This window comes from Pongo abelii, chromosome 6, assembly GCF_028885655.2.
Source record: "Pongo abelii isolate AG06213 chromosome 6, NHGRI_mPonAbe1-v2.0_pri, whole genome shotgun sequence".
In the NCBI taxonomy this organism is placed as follows: domain Eukaryota; kingdom Metazoa; phylum Chordata; class Mammalia; order Primates; family Hominidae; genus Pongo; species Pongo abelii.
Window position 1 is genome coordinate 85,208,749 of NC_071991.2, and position 17,752 is coordinate 85,226,500.

The 17,752-nt window shown below is 38.1% G+C and overlaps 1 protein-coding gene across 10 annotated transcripts in view; it reads right to left on the reverse strand.

Moving 5' to 3' along the window:
• The window catches only part of CDK14 (cyclin dependent kinase 14), a 592,876-nt gene that overhangs the window by 74,376 nt on the left and 500,748 nt on the right, over window positions 1-17,752 (reverse strand). For all 10 annotated transcript variants that reach the window (XR_010140627.1, NM_001133044.1, XM_009243031.4 and 7 more), the window contains 2 exon segments: window positions 17,569-17,708; window positions 11,911-12,054 (listed from right to left, as the gene is read on the reverse strand). Coding sequence is in view for 9 of the 10 variants with exons in the window: in NM_001133044.1 (NP_001126516.1) it covers window positions 11,939-12,054; window positions 17,569-17,708 (256 nt within the window). In the remaining variant the exon portion in view is untranslated.

Consider the following 17,752-nt stretch of genomic DNA (forward strand, 5'->3'; position numbering starts at 1 on the left):
CAAAACTCAACAAGTGGTAGTTTCTTAAGGGTTAATTGTACCAGGGAATCTGAAACTGTATCAATGAACTCTTCGTATTCTGTTACCTTAATATCTACTGGTTTATTTTAAACTTTCAGTGAATATTTTATCCATGCATTATTTTGCTAACATGCATTGATCATTTGGAAAACATTGATTTAGTGAGTTATGCAGGTATTTCAAAGGTTGACACATTTCACTACATAATATCAAAAAAATCACATTTGTTTATATTACCACCAACCTCATTATCACTGTTCAGTTCACAGTGGCAAATAAAAGCTATCCATAGTGTTCTCAAATTCAAATTTTCTATTGAAAGCTCTAATTTTATCAACAAATTACTATTGGTTTTTTGCTTTGGTGACGAACTCATTTTTGGTTCCTTTTTGAGAAAATGTCTGCCAAATACCCAAGTTTGAATAACTATAGTTTTTCCTGTCAGTCATTCTTTCAAGTAAAAACCATATGCCTGGAAAAAAGCAGTTAGTTCAGCTTGCAACTCAAACAACTGTACAAGAGCTTTCCCTTGAGACAACCATGGTAACTAGGTATCCAGTGGAAATGACTTAGGCAAACTTCCCATTTAGTCACACAGTATATTAAGAAGACATTTACCTAAAAGTAGAGGTTTAATAAAATCAATACTTTTAACTTCCTCATCAAGAATATTATTAAGTGAAGCTTTTTCCGCCCCCTCCAAAATTGAACTGTGTGGTTGTGAAGACACAGTGCCCAGGAATACAGTTTAGAGTGTCACTGCTTTGATTCATGCTAAGGAGCCAGCAGTTTTACCCTCCATTGCTTCTGCACCACTAGTGCAAATGTCAACACAGTGTAAATGGCAAAGAACATCTTAGTGTTATTATGAAAACAGTTTTGACCCCATGAAGCCCCTGGGCATGAAGCCCCTGGGGATCCACAGGGTATATGCACCACACTTTGAGATCTGCTGACATAAAAGATGATGATAAAACTATCATTTCTTTTCTTTAGTATCCAGGGACCTTCTCTGAGGAGAACCCACACAACTGAAAGTAAGACTTTTAACACATGGTTCCTCAATCCACAGAGTTGTGGAAAGGTTCAACAAAGAGATAATATAAGAATGTCAATATGTACCAGCAATTAGTTAATGGAGAGGAGATGGACTGAGAAGAATGTAAAATAGTGGAGAGTCTAGGAAATCAGTGAGTGCAGAGCTGACTTTGCAATGCAGAATTGAGAGGAGGGGCTGGAGAAAAGGGTAGGCAATGAGACCAGGCATGCACAAACACCATCAATTCACCCCTGCAGTCTGCAGGGCCAGGAGCCTTCAACTTGCCTGTCTTGAGTGGTAAGGGCTTCTTACTTAAAGGTACAGACTGGGAAACCTACTTGTAGACAACGATACCCAATTATTTTATTATAATTTTATTATAATTAAATAATTATTTAATTATAATTTATTATAATTAAATAATTATTTTATTATAATTTTATTATAATTAAATATTTTATTATAATTAAAATTTATTATAATTATAACATTTTGACAATGTTTTCCCTCAAAGTCGTTTGCTTATTTATTAATATAATAAATCTGTCAGTTATTAACAAATTGGGTTTCTGTGAAAGAAAAAAAATCTTAACGTTAGGTGAACCATTTCAGACAGTATTCTATAAAAATTTTGTTTTCAAGGCCAGCTTCTGGACCACACAATACAATTCCCAAATGAGGCGATGAGTGGATTCACACTGATGTTTAAATTTTTATATTTGACAGAACTAATGCAGTATATCTTGACAGCTATATACAGTAGCTTAATGCTAAGCGTTTTATGCTGAATACAGAATGGAATGAATTTTGCACCAGTGTTTTGGACTAGGAGGTTTTAAGATTCCTATTCACATTACACAGCAGTCTGAGGCTGCTTGATAAAACAAGCCTTGGCTATTTAATAACTGCCTCATAAAATGTCTCAATATTTAAGAGAAACCCAAGGCAAAGACATTTTGAAAATATACATTTTAACCAGAATCTGGATGCTAAGTAAACATCCTTTAGTGTTCAGCCAGAAAGACTTGCAGCTGTGGCATTTGTGACTTAACAAGATGAAGATCTCCATGCCAAAAGATAAATGATATCATAAAAGTTTCTTATCAAAACAAAATACGTTTTCAGATGGAATTTATGTTTAAAAAAAGGCTTTACACAAAAGCTCATTTGATACATTGTAAAAATACTGGAAGCTTTTAATTTGGAGTTTAGTATGAATACATGTGAGGCAATACTATTTTCTGTTTTGCCACTGTGTTCTCTTTTTATAAACTGCAGATTAATTTCCTCTATAACAGCAACTTTTTAGTTTAGTTTTGTTTGTAAATAAGGTTACTGTAAATTGTTAACTTTACAGTAGAATATTAAATTCCAGATGAATTGACATGTAGGCAGCAATGAAATTGGAGAACTTCTCCTTTAAAAAAAAAGAAGTTAAAATTTTAACATTGTACCAAAATAGAATACAGTCATATTCTAAAATGTACATATATTTTTTCACATGGATTAGATACAAATCTCCCAAAGGGCATGTGGTCTCTTCTATCAATGAGACTGCACGTGAATCCAGAACCCTGGTTTGATTTGTGCAGCCTAGCTAACCACTGAGTATAAACACCAACCCTGTTATAATTCAGTATGCAACTGAGCTAGTCTTCCACACTAGCAGAGGGGGGAAAAAATCCCTCTTATTTTCTAAAGTTGCCCATCTCTATCCGCTTCTGTAGAATTGCCACAATTGCCACAATTGCCCAGATAAAACATTTGAGAGTATGTCAGCTTTAATTAATGTAACATGACCTGATCATTTCCACAGTTAAGAATAAAGAAGTTTGCTTTCTTTAAATCCAAAGCTCAACCTGGAGATTATGCTAAGTTGCTTCATTCATAGTCCACACTCCTCTGCTCATGTCAGAAGGACAGCATTTGTCCCCTCTAGTGATAAACAAATTATACATGAAATCAATTCCACTTCACAATCATTTTCCCTATTGGGTATTATCTTTCCTTCCCTGCTCCCTCCAGTTAAGCCCGCATCCTGTAACTTGCTAATGAGCTGAGAGCTTTCTGTTCCAGGTGGCACCCCCTGCCTCGAAGTCATGACATTTCCCATTTCGAATGCTGCTGGCATTTTTCGACAGCTCCTGCTAACTAGCCTTTTTGACCTGCACTAAGAGGAACTCATCTGATCGAATCCTCTAACCTGCCAATCATTCCAGCAAATGATCTTCACAGTCACTCCCAAGGCAGGAATGGAAGGAAAAAAAAATAAAAAAGGAAAAGCGAGTGAGAGAATGAGGGAGTAGGCAAGCGGCTGCCTCTGCAGCTACCTAATGAGAATACTTTAAGTCTCTGAGGCAGCTGAAACACTGAAAAACTGGTGGGAAAATTAGGACACAACTGAATGCCTGGCTCTGTAATTACTGATTTCTTTCCATCCTGAGATCATTTTGAGAGCAACACCTCTGAGATGTGCCAGTTTCTAAAGAACACAAGATATATCCCACCTTACGTAGAGAAAATAGATGTATTTCTCCTGCCACTATCAATATGCAATTCTCATAATCCCACTCAGTCAAACAGCATCCTTTGCAGAATTAATTATGTGCTATAAGCTCGTTAAGTGTGCATTTGTAAACTAGGGATGATTATAATATCTGCCACAGTGAAAAAAGAACCTCTTTTTTTCTCAGGCATATTTTAAATGTTACCAACATTTAGGGGTGTTAATTTTTACATATTCACATAAAAAGTGGTGGAGGGTGGTATGGCACCAGGAAGGATTAAATTCTTGACACCGACAAAAAGGATAATCTGGGCATTCTTAACTAATAGAGGTGAAATAATTTTTTTCCTTCCAGATTTTTCCTGCCTGTGCAGAATCAGTTTATTTAATTACATTTAAACTTAGTGGGGCCTTGGCCCACAGAATAACCCTATTATTTTAGGAAGAATGATCCAGGAGATGGTTAATTTGGCAATGTATCACAGCTCTAGGTATCTTAATATGGAGTAGATTTGTTGACCAAGGAAAGATACAATATAATTATGTGTTATCATTATACCATTGTACGTAATAATGTAAAATAAATACTGTACATGATTTAATTGCACATTATAATCACACATCTTTCCCCATTTATAGTAATTAGGCCAATAGCCCCATTTACAGTAATTATTATATGTAATTGAGGGCATTTTACTAATCGCATTGAAAATGATAATCCAGAGCAATTAAAAATCCAAGGGCACTATATGTAATGCAAACTACATTAAGAGAATGGTGATAATTTAAAGGGAAAAAATTCACCCAAATATTGAAGTTAACAATTCAGTATTTGATTCCATGCTTAGCATACAGGGTTATTTTTATAATGAGATAAATTTCCACCAATGACTCTAACTTTTGTATTGTTTTTTTTCTAGATTGTGTACATTATTTCCCTAAATGGAAAAGTAACCTTTGATTAATCTATGATGTTATCTTCACAACTCAAGGACTGCTGAAAAATTATTCTTTTTGGCTGTATGAATGGTGTGTGTTTGTGTGTGTGTGTGTGTGTGTGCATGCGTTGGTTAGCAGAGAAAGCAGCTATCCTAAATTCCAAAAGATGCTCAGTAAACCATTCATTTGCACAACCAATTTGATGCTCTCAAAAGCTTTATTCATATAAGCAATTCAGAGTATTGCAAACTTTTTGTTAATTATACTTGTAATACTTTAGCTAAAGTGTTTAACTTTGTCTATCAGAACACATTCGGGTTGAAATTTTCATTGATTTGCTGTCTGTCTAGAATTTTAATGTGTTTAAGGACATGAAACCCTGGCTCTTGTCCCCAGGCCCCAGTGTCTAGCCCTCCCTGATCCCACTCCCTATTTCTACCCAGACAAAGCTCCCACATGAAGAATATCGCAGGAGGAGTGATGAGCATCCGTGGGACAGCAGGAATAGTTTCCAGCTTCTTTTTGCCTTTCCTTCCCGACATTGTCATTTAGACATTGTCCTCTGTGCATTCAAATGTCATCCCAGACCATCAGCCCACTTCAACTCAAACAGCCTCCTTTTATGCTTAGACACTTCTTAGAGTATCAGCAGACCACAAAGACTGTCTAGTGGGACTCAGCTGCTATACTGGTATTAATAATACAATACAGTGCACTTAGGGCATAGATAATTCCTTCTGTATCCCAAATTCATAAGAATCAACATTAAATGAAAAGGAAAAATACAGCACCTGAACTGATTCTAACTACTTTCTATATGTGACTGCTAACTTCCTTGTAATAAATATTGTGGTTACTAGCCACATCACAGCTTGGGCCCACTATTTATAAGAAAGCTTCACTCATATTATGCTGCTGGCTAAATAGTCCCTAAGAAATTAATTTGGGTTTTAAGAAGTCAGAAGATGCACGTGCTATTCCCCCCGCCCCTCACCATTTTGAAAGCTCATTTGACCTGGAAATGCTGAATCACAAAAATATAGTCAATTTTCAAGGATCCATAGGCTGATGAACCAATTTGTGAAGCATCAACCAGTTTCCTCTCTTTTAGCCACTTTGCTTTTTAAAACCTTAATCAGAGAAAAAAAAAAAAAGGAAAAAAAGGGCAAAAATTTATTATTTTTATTTAAAAAATCACTCTAAATTGTTTGTCTTTAAGAAAAACACAGTTAAATATTTAAAGATAATGGAGCTTCATTTGAGTAACATACATGGTTTAGTGAAACAATGTATGTGTGCACAAATTTGTATGTGATGGCAGAGAGAATTAATATGATAAAGCAAATGTAGCTAATGTAGTATAATGTTAACACTTTGGGGAGAGTGAGTGAAGGGTATCAGGAATTCTTGTGCTATTCTTGCATCTTTTCTGTAGACATGAAATTATGTCAATATAAAAAAAATGCTTGAAGGCTGGGCATAGTTGCTCATGCCTGTAATCCCAACACTTTGTGAGGCCCAAGCAGGATGATCGCTTAAGGCCAGGAGTTTGAGACCAGCCGAGACAACACAGCGAGACTCCATTTTTACAAAAAATTTAAAAATGATCCAGGTGTGGTGGTGCGCACCTGTAGTCCTAGCTACTCAGGAAGCTGAGGTGGGAGGATAGCCTGAACACAGGAAGTTCAGTCTGAGCAACAGAGTGAGACCCTGTCTCTTAAAAAAAAAACAAATAACAAAATAAAACAAAACACAAATGCTTTAAGAATGCATTCTGAAGGAAGCATGATACAACTTTATTTTCATTCTGCTTTGTGACAATCCCAGTAGGTGGTGAGAGCCTGTGAGTCCTCTGCCTACACTTGCATGGGGTTAGGGTGGTAGTGGTGCAGAGTACAGATCAGAGTTGACCCAAAGAAAAGAAGGGCTGGAGAGGCAGAGAAGGGACAAGGAGGAGAAACAAACTTGCATTAGCGTTTAAAGGACAGAACAGACTCCCCAGGGTGGAGAGGAGGCTAAGGTAAGGTGGGGTGGAGGTGAGGTGAGGTGGGGAAACTAATAGCATTCCAGCCTCTTCTCATTTGGATATTCATAATATGCATCATGCATTTGAGGTTCAAAGTGCTGTCAATTTCCCAAATAAGATGTATTTTTTAATTGGCAGTCATGTGGGGGTAATGGTAACAACTAGGGAATCTTCCAGATGAAACCTGCAAAGAACGCTAAGGTGTGTTTCCCCTCTGAGTGTCATTTCAACAATTGTTGTCAATTACATGAGGTAACAGAAATAATAAAACTGCAGATGTTTAATAGGAAAAAAATTAAATGGCAGAAAATGGCAGTTTTTGCAGGAAAAACCCCAGAAATCTTCCTAGTACTGAAAGAAACCTAGATCTAACACTTGTGTTTCTTATATATTGAAAAGTGCTGATGGATATTATCTCCGTTTGTGTCTATAGTTGAGAAAATGCAACACACCTTAAAAGGACCTTTAGTCAATAGTCAAAAATATCACACAATGAAGATATCACACCATCAGAACTGGAGTTTGTCTCCGTACTTGCCTGATTTTTCACTCGGTAGTATACAGACCAGGCAAGGCACTTTCCAGCTATACTGCTTGCTTTCCAAAAGCTTCTCCAAGTTTCTGAAGGGCTAAGCCCAGCGGCCTCTTCCAAATGCTTCCTTAAAAACAGGTTGGCCACCCAGTTCTGGGCCCAGCTGACTGGATCAGGGCTCAGAGCCTGACCTCAAGGCAGCCTACAGTCAGTCAGCAGTTTCTACGGGGGTGACTGACACAACAGCTTCGCTCTCTACTTCATGGTGATGGCTACATCAATCAGAGCCACTCTCTGGGAGGGTTTGAATCTGAGGCAAAAAGAGGTCAGCAATAGACTGCCCCAGAAGTAGAGGGACAAAGAGAAATGATAATAAGCAGGATCCATGAATAAGCAGAAACAAGTCAGCAGAAGCCCTGAAGTGAAGAGAACATGAAAGCTGTGTTAGTTGATGCAAAGACAGAAAAAGTGAGCCGCCATAATGTCACAGCATGGAGGAGAGCAATAGGTGGCTGTTCTTTAGGAGCAGTTTCCAGAGTTGAGATGGCGGTTGAGATGGCAAACAGCTCTAGGTGGCCTACCGAGTAAGAACCACCATTCTACTAACATTCAGACAGTGCTGCCACAGTCTTAAGCACCAGTGCATTGTGTTCTGTCTAAAAGCAGGTTTCTAAAAAAATCTTTATCTCATTTAATTAAATTTCCTTGAGCATTCTACTCTGCTTACCTAACAGCCTACTTATAGGAAATTACTGCTTAATGACCAAGTAGAGAGTCCGACACATTTTTTTTTCATTATCATGTAATTCCTACATAATGTGGATTTGCAGAAATAAGAGGCTAAAAGGTAAGGAGAGGGTCATCAAAATATGCATGCAGTTAACTTCTTGCAATTGAACCAAATAAAATTCTTTCATGCACTAGACAAATATTTGTAAATTTATTAGGAATGGGGTCTGTGAACCAACTGATTCATTGAAAAGAGATATTCCATAATGAGCACATACTATTTCAGAAAAATTACAAAACATATCTAAAAGAGTAGAGACCTTTCTTATCCCTTATATTTAGCTAAAGGAGAAGTAGAGTGACCACACACTTTCTATGCCAGTTTAGAGTAAGTGGAAAATTAAGCTCACCAGAGGGATGTGTTTGGTATCACTGTAGGCAAAAATAAGTCACTAATGGATGTGGTATTCAATGCAGCTTCCAGTCTTTTCCTTGGGGAAAATTTCTATGTATATTTAAGGCTCTCTCAGACTTTAGAAGGGTCTTACCCATCAGTGCTGATAAAATGAGTTAGAAGAATCTAAGAAATCTTTACTAATATCTTTAGCGGATAACAAAATGTAAGAAGCACAGTATTTTGATAATCCAGTGGCACCTACCCCATTTTTAACTTAGGTGTTTATGGTTTTCTTCTTATTTAATTTGGTTACAAGACTCTGAAACCAAAATTGCTTTCTGCTGCAAAGCCAAATGCATCTCATTAGATTTTCCACTAAGACCAATTTACGCAAATCTGGCATTATTAACTAAATAATTGAAGTGACCTTGGTATGCAAGGAAAGAAATAATTTGGCATTGAAGTTTGGAAGAAAAATTAGGACTTGAAACATTCTTGTCTACTCTGTCCTCTATCATTTCAAAGACAGAAGTAATATAATGCATTTTCCACACTTACCTCCTTGTAACTCCCCAAAGAGAGGTGGTTAAAATGCCGGCCCACAGTCTTAGTCCCCTTCAGCCCCCCCAACCCCCTTGGCCTCCCTCTCCTTCCCAATCTCTCTAGGCATTACAAAGAATTGAGACATTTGAGGAAATTTAAGATGCCAAAGCCTTCTCTAAACAGTCAATGAATTCAACAGCAACAGCAAAATCAAAGTCTAAGAAATCACAGATTTTTCTCTAAGGATACCTTATCTATGTAGACATTTTGCTCTATAATGTCTATATGATATTCAGTATTGGTCAGAGTAAGGCCATTCCACAAGATATAATAGGCCAATAAATAGGCTATATTATTTGATCTCGAAGATGGTTCCATTTATTTAAAAACTCCACAAAGGTGAGACATTAAAATAATTTCTTTTTCTGCTGACTGACAGAAAACTCTTAGAATCCATCTTCCCTGCAGCTTTTCTGAGAAACTGAGTTGTTTCCTCAGCATTATGTTGCATCAGGCTGAGGCACTTGGATTGGAAGAAAACTACGCCAACAATAATATTAAAGCTTTATTGGTCCAGGTGCAGTGACTCATGCCTGTAATCCTAGCACTTTGGGAGGCCAAGGTGGGTGGATCAACTGAGGTCAGGAGTTCGAGACCAGCCTTGCCAACATGGCAAAACCCCGTCTCTACTAAAAATACAAAAACTAGCCAGGCGTGGTGGTATGTGCCTGTAATCCCAGCTACTCGGGAGGCTGAGGCAGGAGAATTGCTTGAACCCAGGTGGGGGCAGAGGTTGCAGTAAACCACCTCACTCTAGCCTGGGCAAAAGAGTGAAACTCCGTCTCAAAAAAAAAAGCTTCACAAGTTGATGCGAAAAAGGCAAAACTCATAGAAAAAATCTTTGTATTGCTATCAAATAATTCTAGAGGAAAAGCTTCCACTGTGTTATAACCTGACATCTAGTTTAAAAATTATATGTGAAGAAAATACATTTTTACATTTTTGTAAAGGCTTTTATATACTGATGACTGTAGTTCTGAGCACCTTTTAAAAAAAATCTCTTTTCAATTAGCAACCTTTGAGACTTTCTGAGCAATGCTTCTGTCCTGTGAGCTTGATTTGATTTCCCAAGGAGGAGCTGAGCTGAAACACGTTCTAGCAGCTTTGACTGGCTGGGCTCAGGTCAGGGGATCTCAAAAGAGCCAAGAAGAAGGAACACAGCCTTGCAATTGAAATTCAGGCTTGCTTGTGTGCATGTGTGTATGAGGCAGCAGCACAAATAAAGTCCACTTTTTGTTTTGTTCCACGGAATTGGCGAAGGGATTTATAAAGCCAGGGCCCTCATTATGATAATGCAGGTTAAATACTTTGAAAAAGCATATGCTGTAACCCTCATGAATCAAAACCATTCTCAAAACCAGGAGGTAGCTTGTCAAAAACCTAGCCCCATTCTTTGTCTGACCGATTGAAATTCAGAGTGGAGTACAAATGCAACCGAGAGTTGTGTTTTTTATTCAACATGGAGAAATAACATGAAGAATGAAGACTTACCTATGGAGTGGCAAGTTTAACAGTAACATCTTCTGACTGTGATTTATACATCATACTTTATCTGGAGATCTTTTATCTCCAAATCATTCATAAATTGCCACCATGCCCCTGATAGGCCAAAATTGACCCCTATGTTGAGGGTATTCAAAAGCTAAGTCCAGAAGTAGCTCAAGATACTGGCAGATTACCCACAAGACAATGTGTACAGTTTAAAATTTGCTCTTTTTACCATTCTATCAATTTAGCCTGTTAACATATTTCAAACTAAGAGAGGGAGGAAGGAAGAGGAACTACTGCAATGCTGCATATATCCTTTGAGTTACTTGAACACTTTTTATTTTATTTATTTACTCTTTGAGACAGGGTCTGGCTCTGTCACTCAGGCTGGAGTGCAGTGGTGCAATCTCAGCTCACTGCAACCTCAGCCTCCCAGGCTCAAGCCATCCTCCCACCTCAGCCTCCCAAATAGCTGGGACTATAGGCACATGCCACCACCATGCCCAGGTAATTTTTGTATTTTTTGTAGAGAGAGGCTTTTACCATGTTGTCCAGGCTGCTCTCGAACTCCTGAGCTCAAGCAATCTGCCTGCCTCGGCCTCCCAAAGTGCTGGGATTACAGATATGTGCCACCATGCCTGGCCTGAACACTTAATTACTGAATATCATAACAAATACATACTTTTCTCTACATATCAGCACATAAAAAGCCTTCTCCACAGTAACATTTGTTCTCTATTTGTTTCAGAGACTTGTGTTACATTAAGTATGTATATGTATATAAATTATATATATACATATACTAAAAATTTTCCAAAAATACTAGGCATTTCCATCTGGCAATCAAGGAAGATGGCCTTTTCAGAAGTTGCCATCCCAGGCTGGTCACTACGTAGCACACGTGATGTGATGACTGGGCCAGGCTGACATGGCTAGAGGTTGCCAAGTTTAGATTATGCTTCCTATCTGCAGAATAGTAGAGGACAAAGAATTTGATAGTAAAAGAGAAAAGCTTCATCATGATAAGGTCCGTACCAGGAGCCAGACAGGAATCAGAAATAGGTGAAGTGGCCCAGATGGGAGCTAAACTAAACTGGGGAGTCTACATGCCCTCCAAAGGAGGCAGCAATGATTCAGTTACACGCAAACACTTCTGGTAGGAATGTGAAGGCAATATTGCTAGAGTTGCTTGTTTTTCAAGGAAAATCAGAAATCTAGACTTTTGTGTATAATCTCCCCATTTTAAAATAAGAACAACTAATTAGAAAAATTGCATGGGCAAAACAAAGTAGGTCTGTGGCTTAGATATAGCCCAAAGTGAACCTTTTTCTAATCTCCATGAGGAATGTGAGTAGTTAAAAATGACTTGCTTATAACTAAAATGGTTTGCCTATGACTACATAAATAAAAGCATAAGATAAAGTATAATTTTAGTTAGAATCTAGTAGGTGCCTGAAAATTTGGAAATAACTGAGTGCATTCTATCTCAATAGAAGGTCTGATGAATGCCATAATGCACACAAGAGACTCATAGGATAGCTGGTGAAAAAACGAGTCTGAAATATTTCACTTAAAGAATCTGTTCAATATCCATTAAATATTACTTTCCAGGTAAAGCTGGTCATCTTACCTGTGTGCTCTTGAGAATGTGCTGCTTGTCAGTGCTTGCTGTTTGATAGACTTTTGCCATAACTATTGTTTTTCCCAAAGGCCCGCATGCTTTCTCCAGCTTCTGGTTGCAATCTCACATTTGGGACAGTAAAAATAGAAGACACTGTGGACAGGATATGAAGTTTTCATTTATAGAGTTACAGACATTTATAATCATCTGTTTTTTTAAAAAAAATGGAGACTGAGATGCAAGTTTGGATGCCCAGCACACTGAACATCATAGTATGTTTTGATCTTTGAAATGCCAGGTGGTCGCAGGCACACACACATTTGCAAACATATGACAGGACGGTCTGTCTTTCCCTCAGAACCACAGCTCAGACTATCTCCCACATTTCTCTGATCTAGAACAATGAACTTAGATTGGGAAACAACATATTTTGCCCTTCCTTTGTGCCATTCTTTCATTCATTGGAAAAATATTTATTGAGCCTCACACTGTTCTGGGAATTTCAGAATCCTGTACTAAATAAATCAGAATGAAAGGAAATCCCTGTTGTTATAGAGTCCAGTTGGGGGAGACAGGCAATAAGCAACCAAACAGATATAATATATTAAATAGTGGTAAATGTTATGAAGAAAAATAAAGCAGAGAAGAGAAACTGGAAGTTTTAGGGTGGAAGGAGGTCAGTGAAGTCTCTCCTGAGAAGGGACATTGGTGGAGAGAATCAAATGAGGTAAGAGGGCAAACCATGCATGTGTCTAGAGGGAGAGCAAGCACAAAATATAAGAGGAGGAAACAGAGCTGATTTTAAGGAGGCAAGAAGAGAAGGAGGCAAACCAGGTAGGAGACAACTGTAAAAATGTGGGTGAAACATAGTGAGTGACTGAGGGCAGGGTGATAGCAGTGAAGTGAGGAGTGGCGTGCATGATCCTGGATATACTGTGAAGGTAGCAACAACAGGGTCTGTGGAAGAACTGAATGTGGAGTGGAACCAAAAAAGGATGAGTTAGGGATAGCTTCCATCAACTGGAAGAATGATGCTGCTATTTATTGACAAGGGTAAGACCAGAGAAGGCGCAAGTTTGAGGGGAAAGATGAGTTCAGTGTTGGTAAGATTAAGTGTGAGGGGCCTACTAGATGGTCAAATGGAAATGTTGAGTGTCAGTTGGATATGCGAGTTGAGTCAGGGAAGACAGGACTGGAGATGGATATTTGAAAACTGTCAGTGTATAGGTGATACTTAAATCATGAGATGGGATGAGATCATCTAGGTTCCAGGGAGTCCATGCAGATAGATCTGAGGATTCAGCCCCAGGACACTCTAATGTGAAAGGTCTGGCAGATGAGGAGAAATCAGCAAAGGAGTGTGAAGAGGAGACTTTAGTTTTCTAAACTAAAGGAAAACAATGAGAGAATACTGTCCTGGAAACCAAGCGAAAGAAGTATTAGTAGGAGGAGATGGTTGTCAATTGTGTTGAATCTTCGATAGGCTGGGAAAAGACCAATGGATAGAGACTTCGAAAGCCAGGCGTTGTGGACACAAAAGTCTGGTTGGAAAGGATTCAAGACAGCATGAAAGTCTAGGAACTGAAGGCAGCAAATCTCAAATCTGAAATGGGTGCACCTGTTTTATTTTTAAACCGATGGCATAGAGCTACATTAAGAGCATTATGCTGTTCTAGGACGATATACAGAACATATACAGGAATATGTGGGAAAATCGACAAACTCTAGAGCTAGAAAGGTCCCTGGAGACTACTGTGTCCACCTCACTTGCTCCTTAAGTGAGAAATGGGAAGCCCAGAGAGACTAAGGCACTTGTCCAAAGTTCCCTGGCTAGTTAACAGTGGAGCTGAAGCTGCAATCCAGGTGGTCTGATTCCCAGTTCAGTGCTCTTCACACTGTACCGATTTGTTGGCCTGCTTTCACTGAATTTGAGTTTTGTGAATTAGCAAATGAGTGTAATAAAATCAAGGACTCTGTGCTATGAAGTGTATTTTGTTCATTTACTTTGACAAGGGTAGTTCAGCTTCAATTATTTATGTAACTTGATAGTATATGCAGGAGAATGCCCTGTGGTGTATTTGGAAAAAGTAATGAATTTCTTCTAAATCGGCCCTCCATTTACTTCCCTGCAATTAAATCTTTGAGAAGAAGTGGGACAAAGCTGTTGGGGTTTCAGGACAGAGGGAGAATGACAGGGTGCCACCAGAATTACCCGGCTTTAACAGCCAGATCCCCAGATAACTGTACCATTATTCTTGCTTTCTGCTTTTATAATGCCTGCTTCAGTGCCAACTGATACATTACCTCTAAATTTTGGTACTATGTAACCTGATGAGGTTTTAAGGAATAGTATACTAAAGAAAGATATTACATTATTATGTATTCTTCCAAAGCAAGTGTCTGACATAAGCCCATAATTTCATTTTTATACGGATCTATGAAATGACTGCAGGGCTCTGTGTTACTCAGGCTCCAACCACACTTGATGCCCTTCTCATGGGGTCTGACATATTACACTAGGCCAAGAAGGCTCAAGTCTACTTGTAACTTATTTTTGTTCCCATCTTCTCCTTTTAACCTGACTTTGCTTCCTGCTTGCGTAAGTGTTTTACTCTTGTGGAAATTCTTTAGAAAGTGCTATGAGCCATCTTTAAGAATGAGAGTGCTATGGATTGAATTGTGTCCATCCTCAAATTCATCTGTTGAAGCCCTAACCCCTAATGTGATGGCATTTGCAGATGGGGCCTTAGCAGGGTAATTAGGGTTAGATGAAGTCATAAGGGTGGGGCCCTCATGTTGAGATTAATGGCTTTGTGAGAAGAGGAAGAGATTGCTCTCTCCACCCTGTGAAGACACAGCAAGGTGCCCTTCACAAACTGAGAAGAAAGACCTTACCAGGAACCGAATCTGCTGGCACCTTTATCTTGGACCTCCCATCCCCAACAGAAATAAATGTCTGCTGTTTAAGCCATCCAATCTATGGTACTTTGTTATTGCAGTGTGACCAAACTAAGACAGAGAGGTTCCTAAACTACAGCTTGGTTGCCAAGACAATCCATTTATTGGTTCTGTAACACTTATTTCCAGGTGGATCTCCTTCCAAATCTCCTTAAAAAAGAAGCCCGTTAAGAGTATTACAGGTGCTGTGTAGTGTACAATGAAATTTGCCACGTGAAAAATAATTACATAAAATTGTCTAAAAGGTAAAATGACTAATAAATGAAAAGGCCTGGAAAAAAAAAAAAAAGAGTATTACAGGTGCTGCTGCTACTGCTGCCACCACCATTGCTGCCTTTGCCAGATGGTGAACTTTTACAAGACTCTATGCTAATATGAAATTTAATTATAAAAATTTAAAAAACTTCTAAATAAAGTCTGCAGAATACTAACCTAGACAATAAGTCACCCAAACCAGTCATTTCACTTAAAGAAACTAATTCCCAAAGTCTCCAAAGTCTGGGAATTCTTGGTTTTGTAAACATGTTTACAAGTTCAGCCACGTTGCCACATTGTTCTAAATGGAAATGACTATAGTATTTAATACTAGGATTGTCCTTTCTTGCAACTGGATTTATGCCTCATAATGACTATCTTCTAGACACAGAAATAGCATTTCTGTAACTCAAAACTGTTACCGGAGGCATTTAGTAGAATCTTGGTTTAAAAATATAATGATTTTTCATCTTTATTCTCCCCCCTTCAAAAGGTTTCACTGCTCCTGATGTTTAACGTTATGCAAAGACGTGTTTCTGCCAATGAATATCGCCTTATGGTTATGCTTCTGCAAATAGCCTGCTGTGAGCTGATAAAGGGATTAATGCAGCCAAAATTCTTAATCTGTGAAATTACAAATTAAATTCTCATATTAAAAATACCACCCTGAGGTATTTTTTGTGGTTTTAATTCCCCTCTGGTGTTCTGCATACTTTGTGCTTGTTAATGACGGGGACAAGGCTGTCTCCCTTGGCAGTCTGCTGCCGAGTGATAATGTGTAGGCATTTACTCACTGATAGAAATGGATTTAACCACTGGCTGATAAACTAAGTGGCAAGTGGGTAATAAGTCCATATTAACAAAAAAGTACTACTACAGAATTCAGAATTCATAGACCATCAAAATCCTGGCTTAAACTCAATCATCAAGTCAGATGGGATTGAGATGTCACCAAGGAGGAGTGATATCAAGTTACAAGTTACACTAAATGGGAAAACAAACCATATGTTTGAGTGTGATGCGCTGTAAACTAGTGAGCCTATTTACATCATTTCTGTTTTCAGTATAGAAAAATTATTTTCCCATAGGGATTTAATTTTTAATTAAAAAAAAAATTGAGGATAGCTGTTGTAATAGTCAGTGAGTAGACTTTAGAAAGGGCAGAGTGTTGAGTAAATATGGGCTGGAAATACGTGAAATGTTAAGGAGGATTTGCTAAGCATTAAGGGGAGTAGTAGATTAATATATCTATAATCACTTTAGGGTTAAAAAAAAGTAATGAGAAATAAATGTGGGATATCAAAAAAAAGATTTAGGATAGAAATACCCAAGAGGAGTTGTACTTAGAACTTAGTTCCAAAATAAAGGGTTATTGCCATCAAGGAGAATCCAATATTACGATGGGTGAAAGAAGTCTAAAATCCAAGAGAATGAAGAAATAATCATAGGTCTACTGTAAGCGATGTATACCAAGGATTAATAAACACACTATAAATATTAATGTATGTATGCAGTATGTTCATTTTTAAGGCAATCAGAAAAGAGTATAGAAGAAATATCTCTAATTCTTCTTTGGAAAGAACATATCACCATTGAACAAAAATATTCTGATGGCAATAGTTTTTACAAAATTTTACAAGAATTCTGTTTCACACTTTGGAAGAAATCTGAGATCCTCCCAGCCATAAATCCTCCACCAAATATTTAAAATGTAATTTCAAAAGGCTGTATAAATATGAAGACTTTTATAAAAACAAAACAAAACCCACCCAGGAATGTGTTTTGTTTTAAAAGATTCAGAGAAGAGCTGTCTGTACAAATACCAAGAGCATTTGCAGTTAAAATGAATTACATGTCTTCAGTCTGTACATGTCAATTCAGTGCATTAGCCAATTGCCAACTCTGTTTCTCAGCTCACTGCATAGCAGCCCTTTTTAAGGTTATTGTTACAACCAAGATGGTCTCTGAGAATCAAACAGAAATGAATCATCGTCTCCTCTGTGTACTGCAGCTAGTTAAAAAGTACTGCATGCATAAAGCACTAAATATGTAAATCATATTTTCCTTTTCCTTTATGACTGTTCAGATCATTTTTTTGGACACACACATAATCAAATACAAAGATGCACAGCTGCAGACTGCAGAGCAGAGATAGCAAAAAAGGAATCCATTTTCTTCCTGTGTCTGGTAAGCTAGCAAATGAATGGCAGGATTCCACCAAATATGTATACACATGGCCTCCCTTCCCCTGTTCTCTCTCTCTCTCTCTACACACACATACACACACACATACACACACACACACACACACACACACCTGTAATGCACATACATACATTGTTTTATGTTTGTGGACACACAAATATGTGAATCTCTGTATACATGTTACATACAGATGCTAAAATAAAATGATGTCTCTGCTTGGACTGGATATTGTGAATTTGTCATACTCACTATCGGTGAGTTCCCATAGCCGTGGGGGCAGGTCACTAAAATACTCGTGGCTCAAGGCAGCCTGTGCAGACAGTCTGTTCTTTGGGGAACATTGTAGGAGCTTGGAGGCCAGGTCCTCTGCATGGTTCACATAGCCGAGCCTAAAAACATGAGCAAAAAAGAGAGGTCAGACCAAACAAGAAAA